The 18985-nt window shown below is 28.8% G+C and overlaps 1 protein-coding gene across 1 annotated transcript; it reads right to left on the bottom strand.

Annotated features, from left to right (window-relative positions):
* Positions 1–717: 717 nt before the first annotated feature.
* Positions 718–10701, bottom strand: LOC109799910 (glutamate receptor 3.6). The gene is made up of 7 exons (XM_020360563.3): positions 10401–10701; positions 9972–10252; positions 8535–9877; positions 8138–8415; positions 7980–8011; positions 4521–4927; positions 718–1287 (listed from the first exon to the last, which is right to left on the bottom strand). Exons 2-7 carry the CDS (start codon positions 10234–10236, stop codon positions 838–840), a joined length of 2775 nt encoding a protein of 924 aa, XP_020216152.2. The 5' UTR covers positions 10237–10252; positions 10401–10701; the 3' UTR covers positions 718–837.
* Between the last annotated feature and the right edge of the window lie 8284 nt (positions 10702–18985).

Consider the following 18985-nt stretch of genomic DNA (forward strand, 5'->3'; position numbering starts at 1 on the left):
ACAAAATAAATTTTTAGTGACATTTTATATGACTTTTAGTGGCAATAAAAATTGCTATAAAATCTTTTACCGACATTTTCACATTAGTCATTGTATGCAATGCCGCTAAAATATTTAACGACAATTATTCTAAATACCGGTAAAAACCCTTATAATGGTCGAAAAAAATGTATAACTTTTTGTCACATTTTTTACTTTCTAGTAATTACCTTATTTCTAGTCGATGTGAAATTTGTAAGATGAAGGTTGTCTTTTACTTATATATTTTTTTTTTGTCACATTTTTTACTTTCTAATAATTACCTTATTTCTAGTCGATGTGAAACTTGTAAGATGAGGGTTGTCTTCTACTTATATATATTTTTTTAATTTCCTTTTTTTTTTAATTATCTTATCAATAGTCGGTCCCCTCAAGTTTAAGGACTATTAAGTTTAATAATAGTAAGTAATCTCATATACCAACTTAGAATAGTAAGTTATAGGTTTAACTCAACCCTACATAACAAACTTGTAAAATAAGAGTTATTATCCATTTATATACTCTTTAATTATCTTATTTCTAGTCGATGTGGGACTAAAATTTTTCTTAATAAATAATTGTTGCTAATAATAAATTTTGGTGTGATATAAATACATTTTTAGTGACTATTATATATTAGTCATTAATATTTTTATTAAATAATAAAATAAAAATAATTAGCTTATTGTCGTTAAATAATTGTCGGTAAAAATAAATTTTGTCGTAGTAAATATTTTACGAGAAATATATTAATATTTAAACAAGTTCTCTCACAAACCTATAAAACATGATTTTGTCTGGTTCCACTCAGCATGTGCCTTAGGCATGGTCTGCGATATGGACAGTAACACTTGAGCTATGCAATCCATCTTCATGTGCCACCCTTCTGCTAGAACCCTTCTCGTTATGTTTTTTCTTTGAAATGTTCATGTTGTCTTCCTCTTCTCTTTCACTCACAAAGGTAAAGAAGGATCGAAGACGAGTAGAGTGTGATGAGCCCTCAAGGTTAGTATTGGAGTGTATGCTGAAACGGTAGGCCATTCTTGTAACATAGCAAAGGAGAGCAATGAAGCATGCTATGCCACTAAGTAGGAACAGTCCCCAAAAGCTTTTTAACTCAAGTCGGTCTATGTCGTGTTTCGCTCCCTCAGAGCTGCACGCAGTTCTTGTTAGCCATTTGTCGTGAATTCTCTGAAGGTCACCGTTTTCTGATAGTTTTAGGATGGCTGTGGACATGTCAATTGCGAGGGGAGAGTCCCTTGGGAAGGCCTGTAATAGTTAAAACATGTTTAAACTAAGTCCCTCTTGACCTAGCATCAAAAATATAAATATATGTGTGTCTAGTGAGTGGATTCAAGTTACTCAAGAATAAACATTTTGTAAAATCATTTCATTTTAGAAATTAAATTTGGGTTTTACTCAATTAAATTAACTTGTAAAGTGAGGATCGTCTCCTAATTATATATTCTTTAATTATATTATCTCTAGTCAATGTAGAACTTGAATTTCAATACACCATTCATGTTCACCACTATTAAACTTAATACATGAAAAAATTGTAGATGACTTTTTCTTAATGATTTAGGATTGATAAGCCTTGGGTTTTTGCCGATACATTCTTTCACATATAACATTATTTAAATTGGGTACATGAATAAATAGTGGATGACTATTTTTAATGATCTAAAATACGCAAAACTTAAGTTTTTCCAATACACTCCTTCACATCTAACATTATTGGTCTTGACATGTGGATTAATAGTAGATGACTCATTTATAATGGATCTAGATACTTCTGATGTCATATTAAAAAGTGAATTTGGGCCTACATCTACTCAACAAAACTGACTTGTAAGTGTAAGATGAAAATTGTCTCCCATTTATATATTTTTTAATTGTTATATCTATAGCCAATATTAGACTAAATTTTTTTCCTGATATTTCACTTAATAATTAATAATATATATTAAACTTAAGCAATCTAACCATAAAATTAAAAATTCTTATTAAATAAATTGTATAAAATTTACAAAATGTGAATGTTATTTAATACTTTATCACATAAGCTTAAATTATTGAGTTACGTATATGGAGCAATGGTGGATGATCTTTTTCAATGATATGAGATAGACGAGACTTGAATATTTTCAATATACCCCTTCATATCTAACACTATTAAACTTGACATGTGGATCAATGGTAGCTAACATTTCTAGAGTGAATCTAGATAGTTCTGATATTTCTTTAGAAAGTGAGTTTAGGCCTAAATCAATTCTATAAAATCGACTTATAAGTGTAAGGTAAATGTTGTTTTTCACTTATATACTCTTTAATTTTCATATCTCTATTCAATGTTGGACTTGAATTTTTCCTAATATTTTCCCTAATAATTAACAGTATGTATTAAAATTTAACAATCTAATCGTTAAATTAAAAATTCTTATTAAGTTAATAAAATCTAAATTTACAAAATATGAATGTTATTTAATACTTCATCACATAAGTTTAAATTAATATACTATATGTTTTTTCTAATATATATATATATATATATATATATATAAACACGGGAGTACATATACAATTTTAAAAGTGGGTTAAAAGTCTAACTCAACACTATAAAATTAGCTTGAGAGGTAAGGATTATTCTTTACTTTTATATATTATTAATGTCTCGTCTCTAATTGATGTAGGACCTTCAAGATATCCCTTCATGCTAAGGATTAGACATTTTAAGCATGAAGTTTGTAAGATTAGGCCTTTACAAGTGGTCTAATAATAACCCGATAATGGGTGGATAAATATCAATCATACTCATTAGAATAAATTATGATAATATCTTAAAAAGAAGTGGATTAAAGTCTAATTCAATCCAATAAAATAGACTTGTAAGATGGAAATTGATCTTTACTTATATACACTTTTAAGGATTTATCTCTAGTCAATGTGAGATCTTCAATATATCCTCTTAACCTTCAAGTTCCAAGTTCGAAAGCTGACTCTAATACCATTTTAAAAAATAAGTTAAAAACCTAATTCAATTCTATAATATTAACTTATAAAATAAAAATTATTTTTTACTTGTATACAGAATTTGACGTGAAATCTCCAACATATTTAAAAAGCATGAAATTATTAACTTTTCGTTGGAGTGGTCTACTAACTGAGTGGCACTGAAATGTGTCCCACGAACATGGAATGTCCACCAATATCCCCTGTTGAATTGACCGTGGTCCATGTGGAGATAGACTTACCAAATTAAAACGCTTTTAATTTATTATTATTTGATGGATAATGGAATGTGAAACACTTCTAATTAATTATTATTAAAATAAAGAAGGAGATTAATTTGAAACCTTATGAAATTATAGTGAAATGAATCTTATACTCTATTATGAAATAACTGATTTTAGAATATTGTATAAGGATTTAGGAAAAACATTCTTAAAATTTATATAACAAAAATCATGTGATTAAATTGTTTTTTTGTAGCACAATATATTTTTAATACTGTTTCTCTTAAAAATAAGAAAATAACAAAAAACATTATACTACCAATACAAAATGCCAATAAATAACAAAGAAAAGGACCTAGAGTTGAAAAAAAAAATTAATAAATACGTAATATCGTAAAATGACAAATAATTTGAAATAGATACTTTTTTTTTCAGAAGTAATATCTTCTTCATTCATTATGGAAGTAGTAATCTGTAAGTTCAATTTTTTTTTATCAATAATATGTGTTCATTTAAATTACTATTTAGGAGATATGTAGAGTGAGAAATGAAAATATACTAGAAATAAGAATGACAAAATGAATTAACCAAATTCAATCCCACTACGGTTCATTTAAAAATAAGTTGGATTGATTGAATCCATTTTGATATGTTGTGGATTATAATAATGAGTAGGTCTAAGTTAACTCATCAAATGAATAAAAATAATATATATATATATATATATATATATATATATATTATTATACCATATATTTCAACTATGAAATAAGCACAAATAAATCATATAATAGTACAATAAATCATTCAAATATCTTAATTTTATATTTATAAAAAATATATATATATGCAAATGAAATCTAAGCAGGACAATATTCCATCCCAATATGTGACGTGGGAAATTAGTGGGCTGTATTGTATTGGATCGAATTATATGAATACATATTCAATCCAATATTTGGGTAGATAAAACGGATTTGACCCCTTAAACCTATTTTAATATCCCTGAAGTATAGGTACGGTATGCAGTAGGGAATGTGTATCATGAATGCAGATCCTTTCCATTTTTACAAAAACAACATGAATTCTTATTTTATACATTCCTCTTAACACACTCATTTTTGTTAATTAAAATTTATTAAAAATAATAAATATATGACATCTATCAAATTTTATAATAAAAAATATATGTTGCTAGCATTTTTCATTATAAAAAAAAAAAAAAAAAAGAAATGGAAAGGAAAAGAAATGGATGAATGCACTTACAAAGCCCCATCCCATCTTGGTGAACTCTTGGCCAACAATACCGTAATCACATCTGGTAGCAAGGAAGAGCTCCATGTAGGCACGTTCATCTATTATTGCAGCAACACCACCTTTAGCTGGTCCATCCTTCAAGGCCCTCTCATATTCTGATGCTGAGTTGAGAGGGACAAGCCTGGACCTGTGTATGTTGAGCTCCTCAGTCAGATAATTTTCAGCAAAGGACCCACACTGGAAACCAATGCGCTCGTTGCTTGTTACCAAGCTTTCAATTCCCTTAACTGAGGAAGACAGCTGCTCCACAGTTAGGATCGAGGTCAAGCTTGCAATATAGCTTGAGTTCACTATCAATACCACAAACAGCCATATCATTAGCACCAACCGACCAAGGGTGCTCACAGTTTTCTCTCCTGAAATCAAATACTCGATCGTGTTAGAGACAAAACTTGGATATAGTGTGTGTTTGAATCAGCGTGAATTGCATAGTTGATTTTGAATAAATGTCGGTTAAAAATAACGTAATTTTTGTTTGAGTGACAAAAAAGATATGAATTTGATTATCAAAATTAATTGATTTTTAGTGTATAATTATAAATTTAGATAGATAAAACTCTAAACTTGATTTTGTTTGACGAAGAAGCTACTAATAGTTGCTTCCAAGTGAACATATTCACATCTTGAAATTAATTTTGTTTCTAGTCAAACATATTACAACGTAATTTTAGTCATTTTTTAGATGTAATGGAATTCATTTAAGATATATTTGATGTGTAACTAAATATACCCATAATTTTTTAGGTGATTTTGGTATTATATTCTTATTAAAATTGTAGTGTCATGTTAGTGATGTCGATGTTATTTTCTAACTAGAATTATAATTTTATCTTCATAATACATGTTGACATTTAATCAATTTTTTTCTTAGAATGTGAAATTCCAATTCTAATTAGAGAATGATATCAATAGTATATAGCACCTAAGTTTCATATATAATAAAAAGTTGTATTGAAGGTTAACATAGGTTAGTAGTAAGGTAAAATTTCATTTGTAGTATACCAATTCTATCATATGTTAGTGTTGGGATTCAAACAAGTCTCACATCGATAAAATAATACAACAAATAACAACTTATATAATACAAACAAATTTATGATCTTAGAGATGGAAGCAGAAACAAACTTTTCACAAATTTCCCCACCTATTTTTGATGGAGAAAGTTACGATCTTTGGGCGGTGAGAATGGAGGCATACCTAGAAGGTTTAGATCTCTGGGAAGCTGTAGAAGAAGATTATGATGTTTCCGCGTTGCCAGAAAATCCTACCGTAGCCCAAATGAAAATTCACAAGGAAAGGAAAATCAAGAAGGCAAAGGCAAAAAGTTGTCTCTTTGCCTGTGTTTCACAAAATGTTTTCACAAGGATCATGACTCTCAAATCGGCAAAAACAATTTGGGATTATCTAAAGGAAGAATATGCTGGAGATGAAAGGATTCGAAGCATGCAAATATTAAATTTAATGAGAGAATTTGAAATACAAAGAATGAAGGAGACAGAGACAATCAAACAATACTCTGACAAACTGTTTGGCATTGCTAATAAGGTACGATTACTAGGAACGCAATTTCTTGATTCTAGAATTGTTGAAAAAATTCTAGTAACTATACCTGAAAGATATGAAGCTTCAATAGCAGCTTTGGAAAACACAAAGGAGAGTAAGATCACTTTGGCAGAAGTGTTACATGCATTGCAAGCATTAGAACAAAGGAGGCTTATGAGAGAAGAAGGATCCGTGGAGGGTGTATATTTAGCCAAATGGAAGAACAAAAATAGTGGCAAAAGCAAGAAGAAGGAATTGTTTCAAGAGAACAGTCAACATAATAACACTCAAATTTTTTCACCGTGTCCTTATTGCAAAAAGACTAATCATCCACAACAAAGATGTTGGTGGAGACCTGATGTAAAATGTGACAATTGTGGAAAATTAGGACACCTAAAACATGTATGCAAATCTCATGAGCAACAAGAAGAAGCCAGTATTGTTGAAGATCAACAAGAAGAGGGAGAAGAAGAACTACCTTCAATATCATGCTTTATGACCAAAAAACCCTCAAAAGCTTGGATTATTGATAGTGGTTGTACAAATCATATGATCTATGATCGAGAACTCTTCAAAGAACTTAACAAAACTGATGGGGTTATTTTTATGGTATTTGTCTGAGAGGATATTTTATGAATTATTTTTATAAGGTTATTACACAAACATACTCCACAATGATGAGATATTGTCCGCTTTGGGCCTTAGCCCTCATGGTTTTGCTTTTGGTCATCACCCAAAAGGCCTCTCAATCATTGAAGTATATTTGTATTATATAAGTTGTTATTTGTTGTATTATTTTATCGATGTGGGACTTGTTTGAATCCCAACAACCCTCCTCTCAAACAAGGGACCTAACATTTCATGCAGCGGAATATGAGTTATGAGTTATAGGGTTATTGGTTGTCACCGAATCCAACATGCGGCTCTGATACCACTGATGTGGTTATTTTATGGTAGTTGTCTGAGAGGATATTTTATGAGTTATTTTTATAAGGTTATTACACAAACATACTCCACAATGATGAGATATTGTCCGCTTTGGGCCTTAGCCCTCACGGTTTTACTTTTGGTCATTACCCAAAAGGTCTCTCAATCATTGAAGTATGTTTGTATTATATAAGTTGTTATTTGTTGTATTATTTTATCGATGTGGGACTTGTTTGAATCCCAACAATCCTCCTCTCAAACAAGGGACCTAACCTTTCATGCAGCGGAATCTGTCTTTATATGGCACATTATATTTTATGAGTTATGAGGGGTTATAGGGTTATTGGTTGTCACCGAATCCAACCTGCGGCTCTGATATCACTCATGGGGTTACTTTTATGGTATTTGTCTGAGAGGTTATTTTATGAATTATTTTTATAAGGTTATTACACAAACATACTCCACAATGATGAGATATTGTCCGCCTTAGCCCTCACGGTTTTGTTTTTGGTCATCACCCAAAAGGCCTCTCAATCATTGAAGTATGTTTGTATTATATAAGTTGTTATTTGTTGTATTATTTTATCGATGTGGGACTTGTTTGAATCTCAACAGTTAGGTTTATACAGGATTAATAAGTTGAGTGGATAGGTAAGTTTTTATTATTAGAAAGAAGAAAAAAAACGTGCTTGGTAAGATGTGCTGCAAAACTCAATAATATCTGGAGGACATGATAGGCTCTTGCATGAGTAGTAGATGTGTTAGGAAGTAAAATTATGTGTGGAAATTTGTTTAACAGCTTAAACTTTCATCATTTATTATTTTTGCCGTTTAAAATTGAATATGCATTCTGTCTTATAATAGTAAAACAACATAAACATTAAACCTACAAGACACCAGGCAGTAGCTAAGGAAAAGTGTCGAATTTCAACCACTTACTATGTGAAAAAAACAGGGTTGAAAAGCTAAACCTGCAAGGAAAAATTATTGAAATGTTAGCAATTGTTGAAGTTTGTATTCTGTCTCAAAATAAAACAAAGAAAGATGTCAGAGAGAAGGTGCTTTTAATTTTTAATTTGTTTTTAGAGCTTAATTACCATATAATGGTCACAAACTGCCTTCTTGGTGGGCCTCTAAATTCATCATTTAAGCGACGTTCTAAAACCCACACAACAGCTCCCACAACTAAGAAAAACATTCCTGTCACAAACCACATCATTGGAGAGAATGGTCTCAGAAAAGCCCAAGCACTGGATTTCATTTTCCTAATTGGTGCCACAACAACTAGCCCAGACTCAATATATGGCTGTGTAAAATCCACTATCTTAGTTCGGTTTGTGGTAATGGTAATGTCCCCCACAACAGCATCGAACTCCTACATGTATATTACAAGGAATTTTAATCAAATAAGTTATAGAAATAGAATAAAGCAATAACCTCCTAGAAAAAAATATAAACAATGAAAATTGAAATACATGTAATAGTAATACTCACTCCAATTGTGATCTTGTTGAGAAGTTTTGTATTTAGTGGGTTGGTTTTACCATCTCCAAATGGAACAAACTTGTAGGGAACAGGATAAGGCAACAAGTTCAACGCAGCAGTAAACACATCGATGCTATAACCTCTAAACATCTCAGTTGTTCCCTCAATTCTTGACAGAATCTCAGGGTTACTAATTCTAAGTGGCACCCCTATTCTCAAGTGTCTTCCATTGCTTGCAAAAACCCAACCACGTGGGGTTTGAGTTGTTTGACCAGGCCAAATGACACCATATAGTCCTTCACTAGAATTGGAATGATTAGGAGCTTCACCAGTGTGGAGACCAGAGGCTTCAGACCAATAACCAATCCTCCTAATTCCAGTGCCTATCACATTAATTATTTCATATGATGGATTAACCAAGTTTCCATCTGCACTAAACTCCATTTGGCCTGTTAAACCACTTCTATTCACTTCTAAAATTTTTTGACGCAACGATTCACCACCAACAAACACCCCCATAGTATTCATGTGAAGGGTGTCCCCTCTCAACATGTTTAGACTTGAATCATTTGAAAATGACACAGTTCCCCCACTCCTAAAAAATGCATCGAGTGCTGAAGCAAGCACCCAAACAGTGTCATAGGCGTAAAGGCCAAAGGTGTTCAATGCAAAAGGACCCTTATGAGAGTCCTTTCCTTGGCTCAGTTTGTTCCACCTAGAACTAAACTTTCTTTTGATTTCTGAGTCTGGGGTATACATGCGCAAGGTGATAATACCTTGGATGTCATTCATGGCTCGAGTTGTGAACAATGATGGATCTGAATCCAGCACTGTAGAAAGCCAATCTGTGGCTATCCACACATAGCCACTTCCCATCATGCCAAGTGACTGAGCTGCATGAAGTACTTCTAGACCAAAAGAAGGATATATGTGAAGAACTATTACCCTTGATTCCATCAAAGCTATCTTAACTAATGCACTGTTTATTTCTTCCGGGGTAAAGTTATTAGGCCTAAATGGTGATTTATGTAATATTTTACCACGTTTCTCTGCTAGCTTATCCCCTAGTGCAGCCACCCCATTTCTTCCATGATCATCATCAACGTAGATGGCTATGACATCTCTCCATTGAAAGTGATCAACAATTTCTGCCACAGCAGCCATCTGACACAGATCACTCTGTGTTGTTCTCACAAAATATGGGAACTGTAGTGAAGTCAGTGTTGGATCTGTTGCTGCAAATGAAAGTAGAGGCACTTGCATCTCGTTTGCTATGTGAGAAATCACATGAGCCATGACTGAATACTGAGGACCAATTATAGCCACAGTGTCACTCTCCATCAATCTTAATGCTGCAAAAATAAATCAACAAGGTCTCTTTGTTGTTATTAACAAATAAAGAAACAGTGCAAGTGGAAAAATCAAATGTGTTTGACAAGGACGTACAGTCAATAATTCCTAGGAATCCAGAGGATAATTTGGTGTCCAACATTGAAATATTAAGCTTAATTCCATTCAGAATCGTGGCATTGGAGTTTATATCATCCACTGCAGCTTCTATGGCAACTTTAGCCACTCTGCCAACGGTTGAATTGAAGGACATAAGTGCCCCTATGTTAACGGTGCGTGGTCTTGTAGAAACATTGTTGATTCCTTCTGAAGGAAAGCCATGGTAGAACATCACGAGAACAAGAAGCCAAACCTTTTTCATGTTGAATTTTCCTGTCCTGCAAGAACATAACAAAGGGATACAAAAAATAAAATTAGAAAGTTGTTAAAATATCTTTGCTTCATGTCATGTGGACTATTCATCACTCGTCTACAAGTAAAAATGAATAATTGGAATATTAACGTACTATATATTAAAATATATACCTATATTCGGAGATGCTAAAAGCTTTAAGTGAAATTGAACTTGAAGAGCACAAAGGTGTCTCCTCGCACTTTCACCAAAACAATCACTATGTATGGAACCCTTATATGATCCTCATGCGTTTAGATCTTTCAAAACTTCCTTTTCCCTATCCATTGCAAGTCCTTTTCTTATTTTTCTGGTACTCATATTCACTCTTTCCTGTTCATAATTTTAAAATGGACCAAACTTATCTTTCAGTTTTTTTAAGTGGGGTTGATATTGAATCATTAATTGAACTAGTGAGCCACTAGTTAAATATTCGGTGATTAATTGTATACTCTCACATTGTTAGGAACGCATTTTTTGCTAACACATTTGAGTAAATGCACCACCAACCAGCCAGCAATTCAGCGTCTCTCCCATCAATGTTTAGCACGCGTCTCGGTCAATGCAGAACACTCAAAGCACAGATTTGGAAAGAGTTATCATAAGACTTCTTTTTTTCTAATAGCAAAATACATTAATTACTTTTATTAAAAAGGAGAGATCTACTTATTTCAAAAGTAAAACTATTTAAACTTATTTAACTCAATAATTCATATTTTACATCAAATTTTAACGATTGAATCACTAAATTAAAATTTCTTAATATATAGATGAAGTCTATAAAGTTTAAGAAAATTGAAAATTGTTTGATAATTTATTTCATTAATTCAAATTGATGGATAGTCATACAAGTATTTTATACGTTGATTTGAATTAATAAAATGAAATATCAAATAATTTTCAAATTCTTTTAAAACTTGTAAAGTTGAATCTATATATTAAGAGCTTTTAATTCAACGATTGAATTGTTGAAATTTAATGTAGATTCCTCATCTTTATTAAAATATTTTTATTTAATTAAATTTTAGACCAAAAATAATAAATATTTAAAATTAATTGAATAAAAATTATATTTAACTTATTAAGATTGAAAAAGATAAACAAACACATAAATATTTCTCTCATCTAGTTTGGCAATATTTTCTTTCCAAACATTAATTAATTGTTGAACCAAAATTGATATATGTGTCTAATACTTCAGTTTTAATAATAACAAAAGGATGATATTTATGGACTAATGAATTATCTAAATCATTACAAGAATCATGCGTCCAATGTACAAAAGGAGAAATTATTAGGTAGTCCTAAATCACCAGGGGGCATTTGGTAGGGGCAAAACTTTTTCATATCCAGGAATCATAATTCCTAGGAATTACAAATCTTGAGAATCATCATTTCTAGGAATTGCTCAAATCTATTTGGTTACTTATAAAAGTTCCTAAAAATATTCATACAAGATTCTTAGGAATCAAAGATTTTCATGTTTAGTTACAATAGTATATTCTTGAATATATAAATATTTTTTAAAAAAATATATTTTATTAAAATAATTTCATTAAATTTATTTATTTACTCAAAAATTATTACGAATATAACATTAAACTATTTTAAAAAGTTAAAAATTTATAGTTAAAATTATTTAAATACATAATCCAATAAAAGAAATAAACAAAGAAAAATGCTACATTTCATTTCATTCCAATAAAAAAAATAATTGTTAACAAATACCATTAAATTGTAGAAATAAAATATTTTTAATAATATTATTAAAATTGACAGGGTCAAAAAATAGTGAGATACAAGAAAGAGATAAAGAGAAACAGAGATATGGGAGGGAGGGAGAAAGAGGGGGAATGAGAGTGAGAGTGAGAGTGGAAATGACAAAGAAAGGGAGAGGGAGAAAGAGAAATAAAAGGAGAGAGAGAGAGAGAGAAGGACAGGGAGAGTGCAAGAGAGAAAAGGAGAAAAAGAAATAGAAGGAGAGAGAGAAAAAAAGTGAAAGAAAGAGGAAAAAAGGGAGAGTGAGAGTGAGATATATATATATATATATATATATATATATATATATATATATATATATATATAGAGAGAGAGAGAGAGAGAGAAATAAAAGGAGAGATAGATTTTCTATTTTAAAAAGGGATATTGTGATCTTTTTATATACATGAAACTTTCTCCTTAACTCGAGAAAGTTGGATTCTCACCCCTCTCATAAGAATATTTTTGTGGGAAAGTGGGATAAAAATGGGTTTTGAAAAACTACATTTTTTAGAATCTTTTTTCTTTTTAAAAAGCTACCAAGCATGAGAAATTAAGATTCCTGATTTAAGATTCCCAAGTAGGGATGACAATGGATAAGGTTTGGGTAAGGTCTTATAATACCCGTCCACATACCCGCATTTAAAAACAATACCCATACCCAACCCCATACTTGTGCGGGAAGTAACTTTAGAAGGGATGTATTGGATTAGGATTTTAAAGAATTTTTTTAATTGAAAAAAGTCTTGTAAAATTTAAAAGACTTTGTCCTAAAATAAAAACAAAACATTTTTTTATTTGTAGATCAAATAAAACATATATATGTGAGAAGAGTTGGGAACCTTTAAATCTAATAATTAGCAGCCCCAACATTATGGTGACATAGGGACCCGAGGCGGGGAGACAATGATGTGAAGTGGAAAGGTGATGATACGAGACAACAATGCGAGGTAGAGACGCAATTGCAAGGTTAAGATGCAAGCAACAAGACAAGAAGGAGATGCGAGCAACAACGATGCAACACGAGATGAGGTAGATAATGGAGTTGGTACAAGGATATGGTAAGCAACGACGATGGAAGGTGGGATGCGAAGCAGACAATGAGCGACAACACATTGAGTGGGTGAAGACGGAAGATTGCAAGAAGAAAAATACAGGCTAGATAGGATTTCAGTTATAATATCATAATACAATTTAAATAAATAAATTATTGTTAAGTAATTATATTATTATATTAATATATATTTATATATATGTGTATATATATATATATATATATATATATATATATGTGGGCCAGGGTATTTTGTGTACCATAGTATCCGTACTCGCACCAATACCCACTAAATTTTGTAGATCTATATCCGTCCCGTACTCATCCCTATATAAGTAGATATTTACCCATTTCACATGCAAATATTTTTGTGAGTGTTCATAGGTCCAGATTCATTTTGGTATCCTTATTTCTAGGAGAGTAAAAACATTATGTGTACCAAACGCCCCCAAGTTTTAAACCAATCACTACATGATATGTATTTAAAATTTTCAACTTATGAAAGAAATAATAATTTCACTTGATTTGTATATTATTAAATAATAATTATAGATATGTAGTCTAAAATTATCTAATAATTTCTTCATAATTAGTGTCAAATTACAATAAAATAAAAAAAATTCTCCTGTACACCTCATACAAATTACAACATAAATATTTTAACATGTCGTTGTTTTAATTACTCTTTTTATGTTTTTTATGCCCTACATGTTTTTATATTTTTCTTTGCATCATTGCAATTAGAAATGAGAGTAGGTCAAGCTTTAAATATATAATTCGTATTTGTTCTGCAAAATTAGAGTCTAAGCATAACTTATTATCTATCATATATTTTTTTGTAAGTCTGGTCTGACTTTTTTAAAGTCTAGCCTGACCTATTAGTCTATTTAAAACCTTATTTAAATTATTAATGTTAATTAGGCTGATAAGCTTAATTTTTAAAAATCAAAAAATATTTTTAAAATTAAATTTACTCAATATTATTAAAATTTAAATTAAAAAAAAAATATAGGAGAAAAATTGAATCATTTTTTGTTAAAAGGCCAATTCATACATAATTATGTATGTTAATGTATACTCGTGCATACGTCATAAACTTAAAAACCTATAATAAAAAAAATTATATAAAAAATATTTTAAATATTAATAATTTATTTTTGTTTTATAAATTTATATATTAATTTATATTTTTACTAATATATATTAATTTTTTTATTATATTATATAAATAAATAAAATGACTTATCAGACCTAACAAATTTTTCTACAAACCTAAATCTGTCCTTTTATATAAATAAGTTTTTTTAAAAATTTAAATTTAACCTTTTATTAAACACATCAAGTTAAGTCAAATTTTAAAAAACTAAACCATAGATTCATTTAAAATCTGAATTATTCCGATTCGATTCACCAACATATATTAAGGGTTTTATGACCTTCAAAAACATCATACATCTCTCATCGATAATTATAGTGAATCATAACTAGTATCATTGGCCGAATGATGCATACCTATTTCGGAGAAGTACCTCCCACTGGTAAGTGGATGATTACATGTTCGTGATAAATATATTTAGTACTACTATTATTGATCTTGGATCTAATTTTTTTGCGTCAATTATTGTTTACATTTCTTTTATATTTTTCCCACCACATAAAAGTATTTCCAATGCAAACGTTTTCAAATGGACTCTTCACTTAATTTTTTTGAATTTATAATAAGACTACAATGTCATCAAATTTAAGAATTCAACAAAATTTCACTTCAATACTAAAATATTTAACAAAGTTTTTAATTTATTCTGTGAGTTATACGATTAATCTCACGTCTTTATATTTTATTTACATTTTTCAATTCAATTAATTTTTTATGGTGATTATTTTATTTTTATTATAATTTTGGAACAATAAATATGTAAAAAAATTGAAAATAAAAAATGCCAATTTGTTTAATTTATAAAAATAGTTTAAAAATAATAAGAAATATCTAAAAAAAAAGTTCTTAATAGTGTTAGAATTTTTTACACTTAATAACGTTTAATTTTTTAGAACGAAAAGCAAAATGATGTTGTATTTCACAAAATCATTAATATTTTCATTTAATTCTATACCAAGTTATCATACCTTGTGCACCCAGAACTCACATAATTTTTTGTGTTGATTATTTAGGTTCACATATAATTCACATCGTGAGTTATTAACATAAAAAAGATAATATAATATTTTGGAAAGTTGTAAAATATTAAGTATATAATATAACAATTAATGTAAATTTCTTGATTAGAAATATACAATAAATTTCATCGATTTTCTTTTTTATATGTTAAGTATGAACTTGTATATTGTGTGAAAGTGTTTTTAAAGATTTTTTTTTTAAAGAATTTGTAAAAAAAATTAACTTTTTAATTTGATTTTTATTTATCAAAATTATTTATAAATTCAATACTAATATTTTACAATAAATAATTAATAAATAAATAAATTGTTATAATATAAATTATTTATCATAAATCTAAAATATAATTTATATATTTAATAAAATATTTATGTATACTAATTTTAAATATAATTTATATATTTAAATATAATATTTATTTTTATATATAAAAATTATTATATTTTCCTCTTCAAAAATTTAATTATAATATATATAATAAATATGTTTATATATTATACAAACTAAAATACTAATAAATTGTAATATCAAATTAAAATTATACTTTAAGCTAGTGTTAAGGAACTGATATTCATTTTGGATCAATGAATACACGCACCTTAATTTAATTAATGTTATAAAATGAAGACCAATCATCAACATAATCAAAACACCGCACCATCTGAATATCGGTTCAAATGGCAGTAATGACATGTTTTAATAAATTCAAATTATAAATTTAAATTAAGATTTACAACTCAATATCGCAATTACAAGTATTAGTTTATCACAATTTTTTTTTTAATAGAACGTAATATTTTAAAACTCATAATAAGAAATTAACTTTTTCACTTGTAAAATGTGATTTTCGTTGTTTTATTACTTTTCCTTAAAGAAACGTAAGTTTATATAGACAAAATCTATTTTTAAAACTCAAATGGCTGTAATGACATGTTTTAATTTTTCTTTTTGTTTTTCAATATTCAATTCCATAATTTTACAAAATCTATAATTTTGATCTTACTATTAAATATTCTTCTGTTAAATGTTAAAATTATAACGTTGGTTACATAAAGTATATGACATGATAATTAATATTTAAGTTAAATTATATTTTTATCATACAAAAATAGTAGAATGAAAGGAAAATGGAATAAAAATGAGAATAAAAAAAATGCAATGGTCATGGTTAGTGTTTCAATTTTAATAGTCAACAAATAAATATTTAGTAATAAAAATAAAATTATATATTTTATAAATTAAGAGACTAAAATTATAAGAAATTAAAATTGAAAATTAAATATTATAAAAGACTAGAAAAAAGTACAATTTAAAAGTGATAGTAACACCACTACAAAAAAAATATAAATCTTATAATGACACAATAAATATCTCTAAAAATTATTTTTACCTACAATTATATTTTCATAAAGTGCAGGTATAGGCAATAGTGACATGTAATATATATCATTGAATCTCATTCAAAATCAATACTTAAATTATGTGTGCGATTATATGTAATGAAGTCATGCTAAGTGATGTCATCCAAAAGGAGCCTAGAAGAGTGGCTTAGGCTTGAAGAGCCTAAGAGGATTGGGCCCATGTTAAGGTTAGTGGGCCTTAGCTCATCTTGGGTTATGAGCCACTAAATATACTAGCCCAATATCTATCATATGTTTATATATAGTTTCTTTAGTTTGGGTGGTATATTTTGGACCAAGTAGTTTAATTGTTTTTGGCCTTGTGTTTTGAGTTAACTAGTGTAAGGACTTTATTGTAATTTTCCTTTTTGTGTATTTTTGGTCATAGGAGGTGTACTTATATTTGGGCCTTGGAATAACATTTGAATTGAATTAGAAACACTTGATGGCCAAGTGGATTAGGCACTTAAGGTGTATCTAAATTCAAATTCAAATGGTAATCACATGCCATTCAAATTGAATCATATTTTCCTTGTTTACCACATGACACCTAGCCACCATAGGTTAATCAACCTTGATTAATTTTTAACCTTGATTGTCTAACTTGCTCCATAAGTTTCTTAGCTCTATAAAACCTAATTCTCATTGTATTTGTCACTTTAGAGATATTTGAGATTCATTTTTTTTGAATTCTCTCCCTAGTTCTCTCTTGAGTCACTTAAGAAATTCATCTCCTTAAACACTTTCATTAAGGAAACTCTCCTTGTGGCAACTTATATCTTCCATTGAAGAGTGGTGCGTCCAAACACTTCTCAACCTCACCATTTGCTTGATTTCTCTTAAGTTTCTGGAAGTAATTAAAGGGAGATAGAAGTTGCATGGAGGAAAATGTTAATCATTCTCCCATGAAATTCCATCAATTTATCAAAAAGATTTATACACACACATATATGTGTGTTTGTTGTTTGTGAGGAGGGATTCGTTTACTCCAAGAGTAAGATTATCTAAATTTACTCCATTCAATAACTCATGTTCTGCATCAAATTTCAACGATCCAACCGTTGAATTTAAAATTCTTAATGCATAGATCAATTATGCAAATTTTTAAATAATTTGAAAGTCATTTGATATTTCGTTTCATAAATTTAAATCAATGTTTAAAATGATTTTATGATTATTCGTCAATTTAAATTAATGAAATGAAATACCAAATGATTTTCAAATTTTTAAAAAACTTGCAGATTTGATCTATGCATTAAATGGATCTCTCCTCTCTCTCTCTCTCTCTCTCTATATATATATATATATATATATATATATATATATATAAAGAGAGAGAGAGAGAGGAGGGTTCAAACGACACCAGTGTAACTTTACTAAGTATTACACCACTCAATAACTTTATATTAATTGTGAATTTTGTAAATCCAACCATTATTAGATTGAAAATTCATATCACTCTATATGTGTATATCAAACTTTGTTAAAATTGAATAACAACTCGAAGGTAATCAAAGTGTTCATATTTTAGTATATTTTGAAATGAATATATTACGTCAATTTTTTTTTTATAAGAATGAAGTATCAATTCATCTTGGATTAATATAAAATTATATATATATGATCTAAGAGTAAAGAACTTTCAATCTAACAGTTGGATTTACAAAATTCACAATTAATATAAAGTTATTAAGCAATGTAACTCTTAATAAAAATTACACCAGTATCGTTTAAACTCTTCTTTTATATATATATATATATATATACTATCTATGATATCATTTTTTATATGTTACTATATGTAACATTTTTTTGTAATGTATGTTACATACAACAATATGACTAACCTTTGTCACTCCCTTATTGTACTTCCACTTTCATATTCTTTTGTGACAACTTCATATCACTTAGTAGTTAACATTTTCATTGAATTGGTTCAACCTCGTGGTCCAAAGTTATGTCACACCTCATCTAGTAAGTATTTTTTTTTCTTTTTTATCAGAAAGACAATAAAATTTAAATTTAAGAACTTATGTATTATTTTAATCATACTATTAGGCAGAAAAATAAATTCATTAATTAAAATTCATAAGTTACAATCAACCTTATTTAAAAATTAAAACCCTTTACATAATAAATAGAGTTTTTTCCTCGTTTAATTAATTGACTTTTTTCTGGCAATAACAATTTGACTCGACTTCTATTTATAAAAAAAGTCAATAAAGTTATCTAGGAGTGATTCAGAACCAAAGAAGGTTATGTTTCGATAAGAGAAATACTTATATGAATTTCAACGTATACTTTTAATTTTTATTGTATAAAATAAAAGTA

This window comes from Cajanus cajan, chromosome 5, assembly GCF_000230855.2.
Source record: "Cajanus cajan strain Asha chromosome 5, NIPB_CcT2T_4, whole genome shotgun sequence".
Classification (NCBI taxonomy): Eukaryota; Viridiplantae; Streptophyta; class Magnoliopsida; order Fabales; family Fabaceae; genus Cajanus; species Cajanus cajan.

What these genes read in the sequence shown, in the direction of transcription:
- LOC109799910 (XM_020360563.3), bottom strand. Translation starts at nt 10,236, where the DNA reads ATGAAAAAGGTTTGGCTTCTTGTTCTCGTGATGTTCTACCATGGCTTT. An exon ending in AACCCTGTTTTTTTCACATA is followed by an intron (nt 4,928 to 7,979) that starts GTAAGTGGTTGA and finishes ATTTGATTTCAG; the next exon opens with GAGAGAAAACTGTGAGCACC. An exon ending in CCAAGATGGGATGGGGCTTT is followed by an intron (nt 1,288 to 4,520) that starts GTAAGTGCATTC and finishes TAACTATTACAG; the next exon opens with GCCTTCCCAAGGGACTCTCC.